The sequence below is a fragment of the Staurois parvus genome, unplaced genomic scaffold (genome assembly GCF_062004578.1).
Source record: "Staurois parvus isolate SC_StPar_1 unplaced genomic scaffold, SC_StPar_1.0 ptg000174l, whole genome shotgun sequence".
Taxonomy (NCBI): domain Eukaryota; kingdom Metazoa; phylum Chordata; class Amphibia; order Anura; family Ranidae; genus Staurois; species Staurois parvus.
Window position 1 is genome coordinate 2101788 of NW_028317970.1, and position 19994 is coordinate 2121781.

The 19994-nt window shown below is 45.2% G+C and overlaps 1 protein-coding gene across 1 annotated transcript in view; it reads left to right on the forward strand.

Moving 5' to 3' along the window:
- The first annotated feature begins 3885 nt into the window (after window positions 1-3885).
- LOC149462507 (uncharacterized) overlaps window positions 3886-19994 on the forward strand; it is an 80312-nt gene continuing 64203 nt past the window's right edge. The window contains 3 exon segments of the mRNA XM_089676840.1: window positions 3886-4071; window positions 4151-4357; window positions 4467-4559. Of these exon segments, the coding sequence (XP_089532966.1) occupies window positions 3886-4071; window positions 4151-4357; window positions 4467-4559 (486 nt within the window).

Consider the following 19994-nt stretch of genomic DNA (forward strand, 5'->3'; position numbering starts at 1 on the left):
TAGCCTCTGTAGAATCCCAGAGAAATGCAGAAAACAGGTATATGGCACCTGATTGCAACAGCTGAACAGTGATTGGTACTGTCGCGATCAGATTGATGCGCCGGTGTCAGAAATTCTATCCCTGACTTGGTGATTCAAACCGTTCCTGGTCCAATCGACTTTGGGTACTTCAGTACCCAGAACGTCCTGTGGGCTGGTATAGGGTTGATTGGCCAAGGGCTAATGTCCAGTCTATGTCCATATTTCAATAAATTGAGGGCCATTTCTATTTTACTGGCGAATCACGGACATTCTCTAACTTGCTCCAGTCACAGGATAACTCTTAGTAAAAGTTTTATTTCTGCTTTTATTCCCTTTTATTTTATAGTCAATAGCCAATTGTGTGTCTTTTTGTATTTTCTGTATTATTTGTAACTTTTTATACTTTGTACATATTCTATGCACAGCTCACTTTCGGGATATTAAATCATAAAGTTAATAAGTGACTTCTGGATACTTAAGCTCGGGCTCATATCTCCGGAGAGATTATTGTATTACAGTGTCTATATATGCTCGATCTAACTTCATTGCCAATCTGTATTCAATTGCACTGTGTGTTGGCAAATTGCATGCAGATTGTAAAGTAGCAGATCTGCCAGACGGAGATCTGTGTGTGTGGTGGCCCAGCAGACCAGTCTGCCAACAAACTGTTGGATGGTGGCAAGCTACCGTTTGTTGTGTGACTGGTGTGGGGGGGTGTGGACAGTGGAATCGTCATTCACACCGGGGTTCTAGCTTGTAGGATAGCTGGAGGAATGCTAGAAGTGTGTGCCAATTGCTAGACTGCTCCCCAACCCTTAGATTGCACCAGATTGTATATAAGATTTGTATCTGCCTGTGTGTGGTCAGCCATCTGGATTGGAGTGGAGTCTCCCTCTAGTAGTGGCCAGATGCAGTGCGGGCTGTGAATGCGTATCATGGCCAGTCTTATATGCTCAAAGTAAGACCCCCTCATCCCTCTTTACCCAAGTCACGGCCGGACGTGCATGCCTCAGTTAGCTAGGCGCCGTGGGCATGTGTGTGCGGTGTGGATCCATGACAGCCCCGCAGTAAAGGCATAGGTTGCCTTGCCGTCTGCGTAATCTTTCCTCTGGAGATAAGGCAGGTCAGAGAAGGCCAATTTGCATGGGTTTTACTTCAGGAGTGCTGATAGGCGGAGAAATAGGGACAGAATCCACTGGTCTTGGAACCCTTGGCAAAACCCTTGGCAAAGGGTCTGGGTATGTTCAGAATGTCTCTCCTGTAGCCGTCGATCCAATTAGGTAGTGAGTTGAATTAGATTCTCCAAGGAGGAGGGAGCCTCCACCCTAGCTAATTCGTCCTTGAGGGACTCAGACAGACCTAGATGGAACTGGTATTTTAGGGCTGCGTCATTCAACCCGGTATTGGCGGACCATTTGCGGAATTCCACAATGTAGTCCTCCACATGCCGTCGGCCTTGTTGTAGAGCATGAAGGGTGGATTCAGCAGTAGAGGTCCTCTGGGGGTCATCATAAAGAGCTGCCATGGCTTCAACGAATGTGATCACTGAGTTTAGCGCTGGTTCTTTTTGTTCCAGTAAGCTGTGTGCCCATGATTGAGGTTCGTCAGATATGAGAGAAATGATGAACCCCACTTTAACTGCCTCAAGTGAGAAGGTCCTGGGTTGCAGTGCAAAATACAACTCACAAGCATTCTTGAAGGCTCGGAATTTACGTCGGTCCCCAGGAAGCGTTCCGGAATGGTAACCCTGAGTAGTACCACAGCGGGTGTAACAGTGGAAAGCGAACTGGCTGGTGCCACTATAGGGATAGGACTAGGCAATGGATTCTGGTCTGCAGAAGTCGTAGCAGTAGTGAGCGAATGAAGATGTCCCTCCAGCTGAAAATATTCCTCCTGCAGATCCTTGACCACTTGCGTAAGTGCCGTCATCTGTTGGCACAGGGCTTCTAATGCGGAAGCACCTCTCTCGGCCTCAGACATAATGGCTGATTGATACTGTCACGTACCTGGTGAGAGATGCCAATGGAGAGAGGGCTTCCCTTGCGGCTAAGTTCCAGACTCCCCTGAGATTGGGACAGCAGGAGTCAGGACCAAAGTGGCACAGGTCACCTGTAGGAGTGCTTGTTGGTGGTCCACCCAGGAGCACAGCTGATGCACTGAGATGAGGTCTGCAGACAGGTGGTGCCTGTGTGAGGTATGAAAGCCCTTCCGGGGAACAGGATTACTGGATAGCCGGTTGAAAGCCAAGGTCTGCGACTGGGTGGAGATCAGAACAGACATAGTCAGATGGGATAGCCGAGATCATACACAGAGGAGCAAGAGAGAATATCTGTTAGCCAGCCGAGGTCAGGTCAGGGTTTAAGCAGAGAAGACAGGTCCAGGAGCAAGCCGAGTCAGTAACAGGAAATCAAAGATCACAGTAGCACAGGAACAGGAAATAACAGTAGAACAGGAACAAGGTACTGGGGAGCCAAAGATCAACCAGCACTTGAGAGTAGTGCAGGGCTTCCTTATAAAGGCCGTTTGCCACCAAATTTGAGCCAATGTGAACTTCTGCAGCCATGCAAGGTATTGGCAGGGGTGCCAGGTCTCCTAACACCTCTGCCAAGGACAGAGCCCTGACATCTGTCCCCTCTACCCTCCGGCACCAGATGAACTGTGCCCACAGATGGGCAAGCAGAGCCAGAGAAGCATAGTAGGTACAGGAGAGGTTCACACACACGGGGTGGCAGAGGCTGGCACCTGAAAGGAGAGCCCTGCGGCTTGCCCTCAGCAGGGATAAAGATTAAAAACAATACTTGCCCGGCCCCCAGAACTACATATCCCGGGCGTCGGGTGATGTAAAGTGACCATCCCTGCATGATGAGCCGACATTGACCTCACAGCACTGCCTCAGAGCAAACTAGTCATAGGAAGGATCAGATTTATCATTCATTGTCTGCAGATCTAATACTCATCAAAACCAGTTCAGAGACCAAACAAACCCAACAGAGAAAAGGGGCCCCGGACCCCAAAATTGTAGTAAACACTAAACAGCCCAAACAAAATGTCTTCCCATGGGGGGAGTAGTTCTTCAATGTCCAGCAACCCTCCTATTCCCCCCTCACATCCACATCCTATTATTGTGTGACCAATACCATCCAAATCATTCTTACTTTCATTTCCCAAAGTTATCCGTCTACAAGGAGACCTGTATAGATCACATGATGGCACCAATGAGGATGGAGGAGGACCGGAGTCACATGACTGAGAAGATATTAAACCTCACCCTGGAGATCATCTACCTGCTGACTGGAGAGGTGAGGAGCATTCTGGGAGGTCACATGACATCACTCTCATCTCTATTATTAAAACACAGACCTGACCGGAGAGGTGAGGAGGATTCTGGGAGGTCACATGACATCACTCTCATCTCTATTAATAAAACACAGACCTGACCGGAGAGGTGAGGAGGATTCTGGGAGGTCACATGACATCACTTGCATCTCTATTAATAAACACAGACCTGACCGGAGAGGTGAGGAGGATTCTGGGATTCTAACATGATATTCCTATTGGTTCCTCAATGCAGAGATTTCCTCCTCTGAAGTCAGGTGATCATATGACCATCACAGTGCCTCCATGTGACTCCCTAAACCCTGAGAGACACAACATGCAGAAGATTCTAGAAGTCACCAAGAAGATGATGGAGCTGCTGACAGGAGAGGTGAGCGGTGCCGGGAATTCTGGGACATTCTCCAATCACTGATCATTATCAGTATCATTAGGATCTGTACATTCTCTGCATTGTTACCATTGATGTCATTTTTATTATATATTCAGAGTGGAAACCTGAGAGATCCTAAAGTTGAGGTTAAAGGAGAGATGAAAGAGGAGGAGGATGAGGATGGGGGGATGGAGGAGTCAGATCTTCTAAAAGAACACAAAGATCTGTACCAGGACACCATGGTGGAGTCATCCAGCTACAGGAACCCACCAGAGAGATGTTCCCGTCCTCTGTATTCCCGGGATTCCACACAGGAAGGTCACACCATCCCTCACCATCATCAGGTAGATGATGACAATTATTGGTAGTTGTGATTTATACACAGCATGTTTGTTACAATGAATGTTTTATTATATCTTTCAGAGTGGAATCCTCGGGGATGATAATATTGATGTTAAAGAAGAGTATAAAGAGGAGGATGAGGAGTATGGAGTGATGGAGGAGTTTTCAGAAGGACACAAGGATATGATGGAGCCACCTAATACCAGGAACCCACCAGAGAGATGTCCCCGTCCTCTGTATTCCCGGGATTCCACACAGGAAGATCACACCATCCCTCACTATTACAAGGTTGGTGGGATGGAGCATCTAGAACATGGACTTGTGGAGATAATATTTGTATTTTTCATGTGAGCTTATATTTATATATTATGTGAAATTTCTAATTTTCTTGGTTTAGGGTGAAGATCTGATAAATATAAAAGTTGAGATAAAAGCAGAAGAAGAAGAGGCGTATGTGAGGGATGATCAGCAGTCTATGGAGGAGGATGGAATAACGGGGACATTTATAGAGGAGGACACTCCTACAGAGATCAGCACAGGTGGGTCATGAACACTAAATACACGATATACTCTCTGTTGTACATTACATACTCCTGACCCCTGCACTATATACTCTGTTGTACATTACATACACCTGACCCCTGCACTATATACTCTATGTTGTACATTACATACTCCTGACCCCTGCACCATATACTCTATGTTGTACATTACATACTCCTGACCCCTGCACTATATACTCTGTTGTACATTACATACTCCTGACCCCTGCACTATATACTCTGTTGTACATTACATACTCCTGACCCCTGCACTATATACTCTATGTTGTACATTACATACTCCTGACCCCTGCACTATATACTCTATGTTGTACATTACATACTCCTGACCCCTGCACTATATACTCTATGTTGTACATTACATAGTCCTGACCCCTGCACTATATACTCTATGTTGTACATTTCATACTCCAGACTCCTGCTTTCCCCCCACTGCTATATATACACATAATATGGATTCTCTCATGTTACACCCATTTCCTCCCAGCTGGACATTTTATATCGGATGATGTGATTGGAGCACAGACTTTTACATGGTGATAATAATGTGATAACATCCTCCAACTTTGGACCCTTAAACAGAAAGTGATAATGAGGGAGGAGTCAATACCCCAATGATGGTGGTCTTCAGGGTCAGTCCAGTCTTCATCTTGGTTGTTCTCCCCCCATCCTCACTCTCTGACCTCTGGTGGGGCTCAGCCCCGCTGTTCTTCATGACTAAATCATGGACTAAATAAGGAAGTGCAGTACTTCTTGTGTTGAAGATGGCGATGAGTGATAGAGGGGGTGGGGACCCTCGTCCTATAATCCCCTCATCACTGTCCCTCCTATAAAAGACAGTTCTGGTTGTTTCCTCACTCTCTGACTAAGGTCCATGAATAAAGAAATGACCTGGTAGGAGGTCAGGGGAGCCATTTCCTAGTTCCCTTGAGGGTGGAATTGTAAGCTCCTCAGAGACCAAGCTGCCTGATGTGGGCGGAGTCCTGGTTTGGGGAAAACAATCAGCTCCTGTCTAGTAATCCTCTTTGTCTTTGTATTTTAGTCCATGGCCGGGAGATGAGGAAAACCCCCGAGGATTGTCTCACTTTGTCTCCAGACTGGAAAGTAGAAGATGAGGACATCACACAGTATAGTCCAGGAGAAAACCCGGCTCCCTCCAATGTCCATCCGGCACCACCCAGTGTAGATGGACCATCGGATTCCTCGTATCCTGAGGAACCTCAGACTGTGCGGGACCGGGCCGGCCTTCCAACAGGGAAGAGGTTCTCCTGTACTGAGTGTGGGAAGATTTTCTTTTCTAAATTCCATCTTAATGTACATAAAAGATCTCACACAGGAGAAAAGCCATATTCCTGTCCTGAATGCGGGAAGGGTTTCCATTTTAAATCCCATCTTAATGTGCATAAAATAACTCACACAGGAGAGAAGCCATATTCCTGTCTTGAGTGCGGGAAATGCTTTTCACGAAAGTCCGATCTTTACAAACATCAGAGATATCACACGGGGGAGAAGCCATATTCCTGTCCAGAGTGTGGGAAATGTTTTTCACAGAAGTCTCATCTTTCCAGTCATCAGAGATCTCACACGGGGGAAAAGCCGTATTCCTGTCATGAGTGCGGGAAATGTTTTTCACAGAAGTCCAATCTTAACAGACATCAGAGATCTCACATGGAAGAGATCCGTGTTCCTGTCTTGAGTGCGGGAAATGTTTTTCAGTGAAGTCAAATCTTTGCATTCATCAGAGATGTCACACAGGAAGAAGCCACTTTCCTGCCCTGAGAGGGAAATGTTCCTCACTGAAGTCCTGTCTTCCTGTACATCAGGGGTCCCACACAACCCTGGAGGTGTATTAGTGCCTTGAGTGCGGGAAATGTCTTCTAGATGAATGTTGCTGGACATCCCAGCTCTCATGTGGGGAAGAAGCACACCCTGATATACACCTCAGATATACTCCATGGCTGACCTTCATCATGGAAGAAACAGTTCATAAAGAGATCAGAGGCCCCCAAAGACATGGATGAAGTGTGGGACCGGGTCGGCCATTGATGGCAGGAGAAGAAGTTTTCAATGTATTTTCCATCAATGGAAGACATTCCAGCAGCTCAGATGTGATCCTAATAACATTGGTTCCCCCATTCACACAGGAGGAATGGACATGAACTCTCACTGAGGGAATTGCTATACAAACATTCTATGAATAGACCCCCAAATGTCAGGAGATGTTTCTATAAAGACGGGAAGTATGGAGCAGAGAAATGAATAGACCTCCCAGCAATGTTATTACCAGGCTGCAGCTAGGGGGAGCTCTAATGTCACCCCAGCAGAGTGATCCCATCTAGCCCACATTAACCCTCTCACTGCCAGAGCTGTTTCTGCACAAATGTTAAAATGCTAATTTTGGACCTGAAGATTAGTTTGTTAGTTTGTACACCAATAATAATGACTCCGCCCCCACATTCCAGACAAGGGATCTTCCTGACCAATCGGATTCCTTCCTTTACTATTTCCTGATTTTTATGCTTCAATCTTATTAAATGTAAAATTATAATAAAACATTTATTGAACAAAAACTATTGTGTGTGTCGGTGCAATGAGGGCAAACTTCAATATAGAACATTGCTCCTCGGTGACACCTCACACCCTTCAATAACGGCGCAGAGTGCGGGGGTCAGCAGTATATCATATACAGCCCACCATACAGAGTGCAGAGGGGGGCTGTAGTGTGCCCCCCCTCCTGATCCATACCAGGCCACATGTCCACAACATGGGGGTCACCTTACCAGGGGGGATTAAATCAACCAGAAAATGTCTGTGTTTATATGGCAAGGAGAGTGATGAATGTTCCCAATTTCCATCTGTCAGAGATGCTGCCGATCATTTAACTACATGTTTGATGGCCATTCCCACCCCAACCTCGGTTTTGTTGGACATTTTCAGAGTAATGACTAATGATACTGATGTAAGAATGGATGATGGACCATCTATGTCATTGTATGAGGACTGTCAGAACTGTCCAGGTCCATATAAAGGCTGGGAATATATGACTGGTATGAAAACGTTGAATGTTCCCCCAGGAGATGTGTTACAATATGACGTGTGATTCTGAAGAGATTCCCCGGTGTTGGGATCTCAGATTTCCATATGGCCCACATCACACAACCCGATCTCCTCAGGACAGGATTTTCTGTACGTCTAATAGAACATGTAGTTCAGTACATAACCCAATGAGCTGTCATCATGTTCTATCACAGCCCAGCCACAGTCAGCAGGTCACACTACCTTTAGGATGGTTGTTTTCTTGTGGAAATCCCACATATTCATATATTCCAGGAATATTACTGGAGGGCCTTGTACTTGGAGCCGTCTGAGTATGATATTGCCTGAGCATCCTAAAGCGATGGAGAAGGATCTAAGATCAAGAAGGAGGACCGAGATTGTATCAGAAGATTGTATATCAGACATCACACTGCTTTCCAAATCTGAGTACACTAGTTTAGTTGGATCTATTGTAGGAGGACCAGCATTACCATTATATAACACAAGAACATAGTTACATAGTTAGTCTGGCTGAAAAAAGACAAAAGTCCATCCAGTTCAACCATTAACAAAAAAAAGTTATAATCCGACATCCACAGTTGATACAAAGGAAGCTAAAAACCCAGCAAAGCACAATCCAATCTGCTCCTGCAGGGGAAACAATTCCTTCCTGACCCCCCGAGAGGCAATCGGATATTCCTGGATCAACGTTCCCTATAAATGTTAGTAGAACTGTTAATCCTTTAGCATGTAGTATGGCAAAAAGTCTGAATCGTACTTCTATGGCTTTGCAGGAACTGTTGCCCGACCTCCAAGGAACCCGTAAAGCTGTTCTTCAGAATCCAGTGACTATAGATTGACACAGTGCACCACCCGCTCCTCCTCAGTACACTCCACTCCATTGGCCTCCATGACTCTGCTCTCTCCTGGTTCTCCTCTTACCTTTCTCAGCGCACTTTCAGTGTCACATACAACTCCTCCTCCTCCGCTCCGCTTCCTCTTTCTGTTGGGGTACCCCAAGGTTCTGTCCTTGGACCCCTCCTTTTCTCTCTCTATACCTCCTCCCTGGGCCAACTGATAACCTCCCATGGCTTCCAATACCACCTCTATGCTGATGACACCCAGATCTATGTCTCCACTCCCCAGCTCACCCCCTCAATCTCCTCACGTATCACAAATCTACTGAGCGACATATCAGCATGGATGTCACATCACTACCTTAGACTCAATCTTTCCAAAACCGAGCTGTAATATTACCTCCCTCCAATCCCCAGCTCGCGACTTTACCATCAAGATCAACAACCCAACCATTGGTCCTTCCCCTTATGCCAGGGTGCTAGGTGTAATCCTAGACTATGACCTCTCCTTTGGACCCCACATCCACTCACTGGCTAAATCCTGCCACCTCAACCTCCGGAACATTTCCTGAATCCGCCCCTTCCTGACCAATGACACCACAAAACAACTTATCCACGCCTTGGTTATATCCCACCTCCATTACTGCAACTCCCTCCTCACTGGTCTACTGTTACACAGGCTATCCCCCCTTCAGTCTATTATGAATGCTGCCGCTAGACTCATACACCTTACCAACCGATCAGCTACTGCTGCTAGACTCATACACCTTACCAACCGATCAGCGACTGCTGCTAGACTCATCCACCTTACCAACCGATCAGTGACTGCTGCTAGACTCATACACCTTACCAACCGATCAGTGACTGCCGCTAGACTCATATACCTTACCAACCGATCAGCGACTGCTGCTAGACTCATACACCTTACCAACCGATCAGTGACTGCTGCTAGACTCATACACCTTACCAACCGATCAGCGACCACTGCTAGACTCCTACACCTTACCAACCGATCAGTGACTGCTGCTAGACTCATACACCTTACCAACCGATCAGAGACTGCTGCTAGACTCATACACCTTACCAACCGATCAGAGACTGCTGCTAGACTCACACACCTTACCAACCGATCAGAGACTGCTGCTAGACTCACACACCTTACCAACCGATCAGAGACTGCTGCTAGACTCATACACCTTACCAACCGATCAGAGACTGCTGCTAGACTCATACACCTTACCAACCGATCAGTGACTGCTGCTAGACACATACGCCTTACCAACCGATCAGCGACTGCTGCTAGACTCATACACCTTACCAACTGATCAGCGACTGCTGCTAGACTTATACACCTTACCAACCGATCAGCGACTGCCGCTAGACTCATACACCTTACCAACCGATCAGTGACTGCTGCTAGACTCATACACCTTACCAACCGATCAGTGACTGCCGCTAGACTCATACACCTTACTAACCGATCAGCGACTGCCGCTAGACTCATACACCTTACCAACCGATCAGTGACTGCTGCCAGACTCACCCACCTTACCAACCAATCAGCGACTGCTGCTAGACTCATACACCTTACTAACCGATCAGTGACTTCTGCTAGATTCATACACCTTACCAACCGATCAGCGACTGCTGCTAGACTCATACACCTTACCAACCGATCAGCGACTGCTGCTAGACTCATCCACCTTACCAACCGATCAGTGACTGCTGCTAGACTCATACACCTTACCAACCGATCAGTGACTGCCGCTAGACTCATATACCTTACCAACCGATCAGCGACTGCTGCTAGACTCATACACCTTACCAACCGATCAGTGACTGCTGCTAGACTCATACACCTTACCAACCGATCAGCGACCACTGCTAGACTCCTACACCTTACCAACCGATCAGTGACTGCTGCTAGACTCATACACCTTACCAACCGATCAGAGACTGCTGCTAGACTCATACACCTTACCAACCGATCAGAGACTGCTGCTAGACTCACACACCTTACCAACCGATCAGAGACTGCTGCTAGACTCACACACCTTACCAACCGATCAGAGACTGCTGCTAGACTCATACACCTTACCAACCGATCAGAGACTGCTGCTAGACTCATACACCTTACCAACCGATCAGTGACTGCTGCTAGACACATACGCCTTACCAACCGATCAGCGACTGCTGCTAGACTCATACACCTTACCAACTGATCAGCGACTGCTGCTAGACTTATACACCTTACCAACCGATCAGCGACTGCCGCTAGACTCATACACCTTACCAACCGATCAGTGACTGCTGCTAGACTCATACACCTTACCAACCGATCAGTGACTGCCGCTAGACTCATACACCTTACTAACCGATCAGCGACTGCCGCTAGACTCATACACCTTACCAACCGATCAGTGACTGCTGCCAGACTCACCCACCTTACCAACCAATCAGCGACTGCTGCTAGACTCATACACCTTACTAACCGATCAGTGACTTCTGCTAGATTCATACACCTTACCAACCGATCAGCGACTGCTGCTAGACTCATACACCTTACCAACCGATCAGCGACTGCCGCTAGACTCATACACCTTACCGACCGATCAGCGACTGCTTCTAGACTCATACACCTTACCAACCGATCAGTGACTGCTGCTAGACTCATACACCTTACCAACCGATCAGCGACTGCCGCTAGACTCATACATCTTACCAACCGATCAGTGACTTCTGCTAGACTCACACACCTTACCAACCGATCAGCGACTGCCGCTAGACTCATACACCTTACCAACCGATCAGCGACTGCCGCTAGACTCATACACCTTACCAACCGATCAGCGACTGCCGCTAGACTCATACGCCTTACCAACCGATCAGCGACTGCCGCTAGACTCATACACCTTACCAACCGATCAGTGACTGCTCCTAGACTCATACGCCTTACCAACCGATCAGCGACTGCTGCTAGACTCATACACCTTACCAACCGATCAGTGACTGCTGCCAGACTCACCCACCTTACCAACCGATCAGTGACTGCTGCCAGACTCACCCACCTTACCAACCGATCAGCGACTGCTGCCAGACTCACCCACCTTACCAACCGATCAGTGACTTCTGCTAGACTCATACACCTTACCAACCGATCAGCGACTGCCGCTAGACTCATACACCTTACCAACCAATCAGTGACTGCTGCCCCTCTCTGCCAGTCCCTTCACTGGCCTCTGCTCAGTGTTCTCCATCCCTCTCTGCCAATCCCTTCATTGTCTTCCACTAACCCAGGGGTAGGCAACCTGCGGCACTCCAGCTGTTGAAGGACTACAAGTTCCATCATGCCTCTGCAAGTCATAGCTATAACTGTCAGTTTTGTAATGTTACAATGCCTCATGGGAAATGTAGTTCCACAACAGCTAGAGAGCCGCAGGTTGCCTGCCCCTGCACTAACCCAACATATAAAATTCAAATTACTAACCACAGCTTACAAAACCATCCACAACACTGCCCCGGCTACATCACCAACCTCATCCACAGATATCGCTGGCTCCTCTCCTCCCAAGACATCTTGCTCTCTAGCTCCCTCGTCACCTCCTCCTTCTACACTCTGTTGTGGGCTTTTGAATCATGTCTCAAGAATATGACTTTTATCAAGACATAATATTATATGGCAAACAGCTCAGCAATAGCCGGATGCTAAGAGTTAATTTTGTCTTGGTTGAACCATCTAGCTAGAGAAATGTAATGGGTAAAGGGATTGTTTTTCTTTCCTCCTAGAGACAATACTATTTTAAAGTTCTCAGGTGATCAAACACCATTATTCAGACTTCAATAAGCAGGTAAACATATACAAGGTCTGGACATGACAATAGAGGAACCAAACTGATTGTCTGAGAGCTTACCCAAACCTTGTAGAGTGTGATGAACCAACAGACCTCTGAAACTATTACTATCTACTATTGTTCACCAAGGGTGAAAGCATTAACAATTGTTTACTATGAGTCCGATACAAGGGCTAGGCAAACAGAGATTTTTTCCCTACAACAGAGGAAATGTTGATGCTGAAACCAAGGGGTGAAATTCAGGACATTTAAGTTTAAAAGTTCACTGTATATCATTACAAAAATGTACTACAAAAACAGATTATGAATAAGATGTCATAGACTTTAAACACCACTAAATACTCAGCAATGGGAACTATATATCACTAACTTGAGTATTGAGATGATGGGAAGTAAGATGTATTATAAACTAGCATTAGTTACATGTCTTATCAAGAAACAAACAGGATGATACTTCAAGGAGGAATAACCGAATATACACCTATATTCCATGGTCCCTATTTAGAATAATATAGGTATCACTGCTATATCTGGAAAGAGCCGTATATTTTATTCCTGAAATTACCTGAAGATTTCACCCAAGGTATGAGTCATCTCAAGTGCTCACATTGTTCTGTGATACATGACCGCCACCTGGCGGGCAGGTGAGAAATAGCTTATGTACACACATTTCTCAACTAGCCAATCAGGAAGCCTGGTGGGAAGGTATCTTAGAACAATGGACTAGTGGATATAAAAAGCCCATGTGCTGTAACAGAAAGAAAAACCTCATGAAAAAGAAGAACCCTCATAAGACCTCATGGAAAGACCTGACATCTGAAGAAGATCTCTGCTGAAATAACTACTCTTCCATCTTTTCAAACTTCCTAAAACTTTAAACCTCTAAACTTATAACTTCCTACATTCTCCCCTATTGAATCTCTCACTTGCCTATATATCAGTCTAAAGGCGTTCCACTGCCAGCTAAATCCACGGGAGAGTTGCCTAGTCTGACGTCCGGGTGTGGTGAGATGTTTATTTGATTTTGTATTAATTATTTCCTCTGTTGTGTAGAATCATAAAATTACCATAGTGTATTACAACAATATTGGATAGTTAGATATATGTAGTCAGATACTGTGTTACTGTTAAAAAAAATTGTTGATTGCCATATTATAAATTTTTCCATATTTCATAATTTATTGAATATTAATAACCAGAGTATCACATATCAAGGGCTTACTTCTTGCAAGCCTATGGCCACGGCATGTAAGAATATAACCTTTGAGATATTCGAAATTATTAATTATTAATAAATTTAATAAAAATCATATCATTTAAATTTGTGATTGATGTAATTAGTTAGAGACATTATTAGTGTGTCTTACATTGGTAGGATATATTTTTGATTGTGTGTACCAATATTCATTTATCACCAGTCTTTTGTGTTTTGTGTTAATATATATATAATTTTTGTACATAAATAAATTTTTATATTTATCTATTATAAGGCAAATTTTGTGTGTATGGTACGAAATCATATTGGCTAAAAGAATTCAAGGTATAATAATAAGTGGTGATCGAATTATCAAGGTGTCCAAATTATTGGTTTACTAAATATTTGCCGTATTTTAACGGCTGGAGGCACTGTAATATTTCATCTAAGGGAAAGGGACACGCCCTTTATAAATAATATATCCTTACATAAACCACCACAACATAAATTTGGAGGCGCTGCTGAGAGCCATAGAAATCGTACCATAACACAAAACGCACTGGTGATTGTATATTTGTACACGTTATCAAACATATATTTTGTATCAAAATGGCATCCAGTAATCACGGATCCACCTCTTCCAAGCATAACGAGGAAAATATGGCGGCTCAAGGCATTGAGCAGGAAGTTATGAAGCCAGCCCGGAAAGCTGCCGGTGCTTGGCAGAATTATGTTGAATGTGGAGTAATAGATTATCTCCGCAAGAGATTGAATTTGGGGGATAGCAATAATGAATTTGTGGATGAAGAGAAGGAGCAGGCCATGAATACCTTTGAGGACCTGTTCAACCAAAAGGGCCAGGTTGTTGGGTTTTTAATAGCATTTGCTGGAGCAGAAAGTGATAGAAGCCGTGACAGACTTCTCCTAGAAGCTTGGCCCATGTTATGGTTCATGACCGCTGGAGCTGCCCAGCAGACCAGGACTCTAAGGGAAGAGTTGTCAGAGGCCCGCCTCTTGTTAGAAAGCAAAAATCAGGACATTGAGTCTTTGAAAGGGAAGCTTGGTCATGCCGGTGTTCGTTTAGACGAATCCGAGAAACATTATGATAGATTGGTCGGAGACTTTCGAAGTGCTCAGGACCTATATGAAAGAAACTTTCAGGAATTAAAACAACTTCAAAAGAAGTATCAGGACTTAAAAGATGAGGTGGAGTACTTCAGATCAGAGAGGTTATCTCCTGTCAAAATTAAAGTTCACCCAGGGGATAAGCATGACCAGTCAGAACTTACCTTGATAAAATCTGAGCAGAAAACTCTGGAGGAGCAGATTATAAGGTTGACGGCCCAAATAAATTCTGGGGTCCAAAGACGGACCAACCCAGTCAAGCCAGAGGCTGATGAGCGGAGATACCCGCATCACAGCGAAGTATCTGATAGTGAGTCAGGGTCAGAATATAGGTCACCTCCTAAGCTTTCAAGATACACTCCAGAGCGCTCTGAAGAAAGATATGAGGTTTCATATAGGCAGGAAGGGAAATCCCAGGGGTCATTCAGGAGATATGACACCCCAAAGGTCATTAAGTTCCTGAAGGACACTGTTCCTATGTTTTCTAAGAAAGGGTCCCTTGAAATCACCGAACACATGAAAACATATGAACAGACGTTAGAGATTCTGGGCATTAGAGATGACCACACCAAAATAGAATTGCTGCCATGGGTGTTTGAGGAGAAATACCGGCAATTCTTTGAGACCTTGAGGGCCTATTCCAATCAGTCCTGGAGAGAGGTTAAACATAAGTGCCACATGGAATTTGGGCCTTATAAAACTGTAACCTCTGCCAAGGCTGCGGCCTACAATTTAAAGTGTGGTCCTCACCAAAGCCCTGCAGAATTTCTGGCTGTCCTCAGAAATGCTTATTTCCTGGCTGAAAAGGATCCCAATCCTAACCAGCCAGAATTCAAGACACTATTCTATGAAGCATTACCTGCTTACATAAAATTGGGACTTGCAAAGGATTACAGAAAGGGATGCTCTCTTGATTGGTTGGTGAGAGAGAGTGACTATTTATTCTCGATCCAACAGTCCAGTGAGGGCGGGATAAAAAGAGAACCTAAAAATAGCCCCAAGATAGTAGCAGCCACTACCGTTTCCCCTCCAAATCCAAATGTGCAGGCAGAGAAGAAATCATATGCGGAAGTAGTCCGTGGGGGTAAAACCAATGGTTCCCCTAGATTTGCACCTCAAACCCAGCAAGTGAAGGAGGTCCATAACTTTGCACCCCAAAACCAGTGGGTGAGAAAGGATAGGCAAAAGCCAGGGAACTACGGTAGTGGAAGTGAGAAGAATAAAAAGTATGGTAAGGGCCAGTACAGTGATGAAAATCAAAGGAGGCAATGGTATCCTCAGAGGTTCTATTATCCTCGCCAAAACCAACATGGGAATTTTTATGGGAACCCCAATTTCAACAGGAACCATAATTACAATAAGAATCCCAATTTTAATAAAAACTCCGATTTCCAAAGATTTCCTCCACGCCAAGAACACCCTCAGGCTCAAAGGGGGGATACAGTACCCCAGGCTCCCTTTAATAACAGGGAGACCCCAAAACCTCAGAGAGAACAATGGCGTCGGGACCAGAGCAGTAGTTCTGACTCTGAGTCTCATTACCAGTCTCGTCCAAAATACAAGCGCAAGTATAAGAAGAGGGAGAATCAACAGAATGACTCCTCTGAGCGTATTGGACAAATAGAGGCACAGGTCAGCAAAATGGCTGAACAAATGAACAGGCTTGTCACTCAACTTCCATCCAATCCTTTTTTAGGAGCAGCTCCTGTGACCAACCAAGGGTCACAGAATTAACAGGCAACCAAGCCTTAAACCAACAGGGGAGGACACTGAGTCAAATGACAGGAGATGTGTGCCCCGTCCCTGACACGCCTACTAATAGAGAATCTAGTTCTCAGGCAAAGGGGGACCAGTTGTTGGTTATTAATGATTCTCCTGTTTTTCAGTGTCCATCTATTGCCCCTAATATAGTCGCGGCATCGGAAGTCATCAGGATTGACAAGCCAGACGGAGCACCAACTTCTAGTTGTGCTTCTGTCTTGAGACAGTCCAAGAATCCCACCAGGGAGGATAAGGGTAATGTGTCCACCACATGCGGTGAGATAAGAGCCAGTCATATGTTATTGAAGGGCCCACAGATCTTCAACCACACTAATTTCATGTGTGAGCTGACTGAATCTGATGGGAGATATTATGCCACGGTGCAGGTGCAGGATGCCAGTGATCTTTCGATTGTCGGCTTAATAGACACTGGATCCCAAGCAACCATCATGTCACAGGAGCATTTTGACAAAGTGGCGAATGTCATGCCCACCAAGCCAAGACTTAAAAGTTTTGACAGCTCATTGATTGGTGTAGGTGGAGACCCTTTACAAGTCATGGGTACCGCCTGGCTTAAACTGAAACTGGGTAATAAGGAACTGAGACACCCCATCATCATTGCTAGCATATCACAGCACCACATGATAATTGGGATGGACTTCCTAAAAAGGCTGAACACCATAGTTGACTGTGTGAACCAAGTCCTGTGGTCACAGGTAAATACCCCAATTAAATATGGGAAACTTAAAACTCCCCATTCCCGACAACACTGCCACCTGGTGGAAGAAAGGCCTGGATCATTAGAAATCCATTTCAGGAACAGCCAACTTCCTGATGTAACGGTTATCAAACCTGATGACTGTAACCCTATCAGAAGAGATGAGGAACACATTTTTAGAATTCCCCAAGATAAAATCAAAGATATTTCCCTCCAAGATGACATCCTTACGATATCTTTTCATCAGGAGGATAAACCAAGAAAAGGGGGAGATCACACCCAATTCTTGACAGGTATTGAAAGGGTTAACAGCGACTTGTTTATCCCCATCCGGATAAATGGTCTTAATAGGTCAAAATATGCCAAACTAGATTTGAGACAGGAACACAGCTTTGTAAGCCATGGGTTGATAAAACACCTGACCGAAATGGAAATGATCCGTTTCTCCACACCTCAGCGTCATTGGATTTCAGACTCCCTTGATGACTCTGATGATCACAATTCAATGGCTAGGTGTCTCTTAAACGTCACTGTAGGAAACAAAACAGCCGCCCATGTGTTCCTAGTCTTGGATAATTCCCAAACTAAAATTTATTTTGGCAACGATATATTACATCGCTTTGCAATGCAAGTCGACCTAATTAATGACTGTTTATGGAGTCGACTAAAGGGGGACCCCGAAAAATACCAAAATCTGGACTTAGCTTTAAAATCCCAGCAACAGATGCCTTATGCTGTTGAAGTCCAGGTAGCCCAAAAGATTACAATTCCTAAGGGCATAAATAATTTCATACTCCCCATCCAAGTTAAAAAGGGACATAGACTGAAGGGGTCAGATGCATTAGTATGCCTCTCCCATAAAATGCAGGGGGAGGGACTGAACATTACACACACGCCCCTAGTCAACACACATCAATCCCCGATGTACATTTACGTACATAATCTGTCCAATCAGGACATCGTCTTACCCAAAGAGACCCTTATTGGTCTAGCGGTAGAGACTGAATATTATACCTTTGGGGTTACTAACCAGGTGATTGGACTCATCCCCGATGAATATTTGTCGGAGGAACAATTAATTGAACAAACATTCCATTCATTACCAGAGGGTATTTTCACCATAGAGTCCATTTATCCATTCGATTCTAAAGATGGCACCTGTCGAATCGAAGAGACATCAATTGTCTTTGATCACCCAATCAAAGAACAAGAGTACCCCAAAGAACCTGGATGGCAGGAGAACACACACACACATCACATACCCAATGACCTCACCACGAAACTTGAAGAGGCATATGAGATAGGTCAGCCGGAAAGCTTTCCTGGATTCAAGGAGTTAGTGGAAGAGATGGTGGCCCTCGCCGACGCGTGTGCCAGTGATCTCGACCGACAATTGCTCCGAGAGCTTCTCCTTGAATTCCAAGAGATCTTTGCCAAGGATTCTTACGATTGTGGGACTACTGACCTACACATCGCTAGGATCCAAACAGATCCAGATGCCCCACCAGTATTCGTAAGACAGTATAGGTTACCATTAGCTTCCTATGAATCTCTAGCTGAGATTATCAGGAAGTTACATGAAAGGGGTATAATTAGGCCCATCCACAGCTCCTACAACCACCCGATCCTGGGTATCTTAAAACCCAATGGACAATGGCGTTTGTGCGCTGATCTCCGTCAGCTAAACAAACGTGTGTACATGTCAGGATGGCCTGTCCCATACATAGACCAATGTCTAGCCCAGCTCCAAGGATCCCAAGTTTTTACAGCCTTGGATTGTGCACAGGGGTATTGGACCATAAAGGTGAGCGAGGAAGACCAATACAAACTGGCCTTCAGTTTTGGGAATCGACAATATTGTTGGGTGAGAATGCCTTTCGGATTCATAAATTCCGGACATGAATTTGCTGTGTTCATGCACAAGGCCATGCCAGACGCCTTCGAAAGGGGGACGTTGGCATATGTGGACGATATCCTGATCAAAAGTACTGATATGGCCAAACACATTACAGAACTTCGGCACGTCCTGGGCCAATTAAAAGCAGCAGGAGTAAAACTGTCCTTACAAAAAGCCCAGTGGTGTCGCACGAAGGTAAACTTCCTAGGCCATGAAGTTACTGCTGAAGGTTTGAACCCACAAAAGAAGAAAGTTGAGGCGGTTCTGAACTGTAAAGTCCCTACTAACCTTAAAGAATTGAGATCCTTCCTAGGTATGGTAAACTACTCGCGTAAGTTTATTGACAATTACGCCGAGATAAGCAAGCCACTGCTTCACCTACTGAAGAAGGATGTCGAATGGTCGTGGGGTAAGAAACAGGAGGACGCCATGAAGGAATTAAAGGAACGTCTCACACAAGCGCCGTGTCTCGGATATCCCGAAGGGGGTAAAAATTTCTATCTAGAGACAGGGTTTACGCAGGTAAGTATGAGTTCTGTTCTTTACCAGAAACGTGATGATGTCAGTATGGTGATTGCCTATGCCAGTAAAACTTTGTCCCCGGTTGAAGTAAAGTTCAGTGACTGTGAAAAAGCTCTATTGTCCACCGTGTGGGCATTACAGAATTTTCGCAGTTACATTCAGGGAGAGAGAATCATTGTTGAAACGGCACACCAGCCTTTACAGTATTTAAAGAGTGAACGTATCAAGGGAGGAAATGTGTCTAATAGCCGCATCACTGCTTGGACTTTGTCTTTGCAAGGGTGGCCTCTTGAAATTCGGTACAAACAGAACAAGGAAAGTCCAGTAGCCCAGGGCCTAGCCGAGCTCCATGATTGTTCCGCAACTACGCCTGTTATGGAGGCCCCGGACACTGACTTTC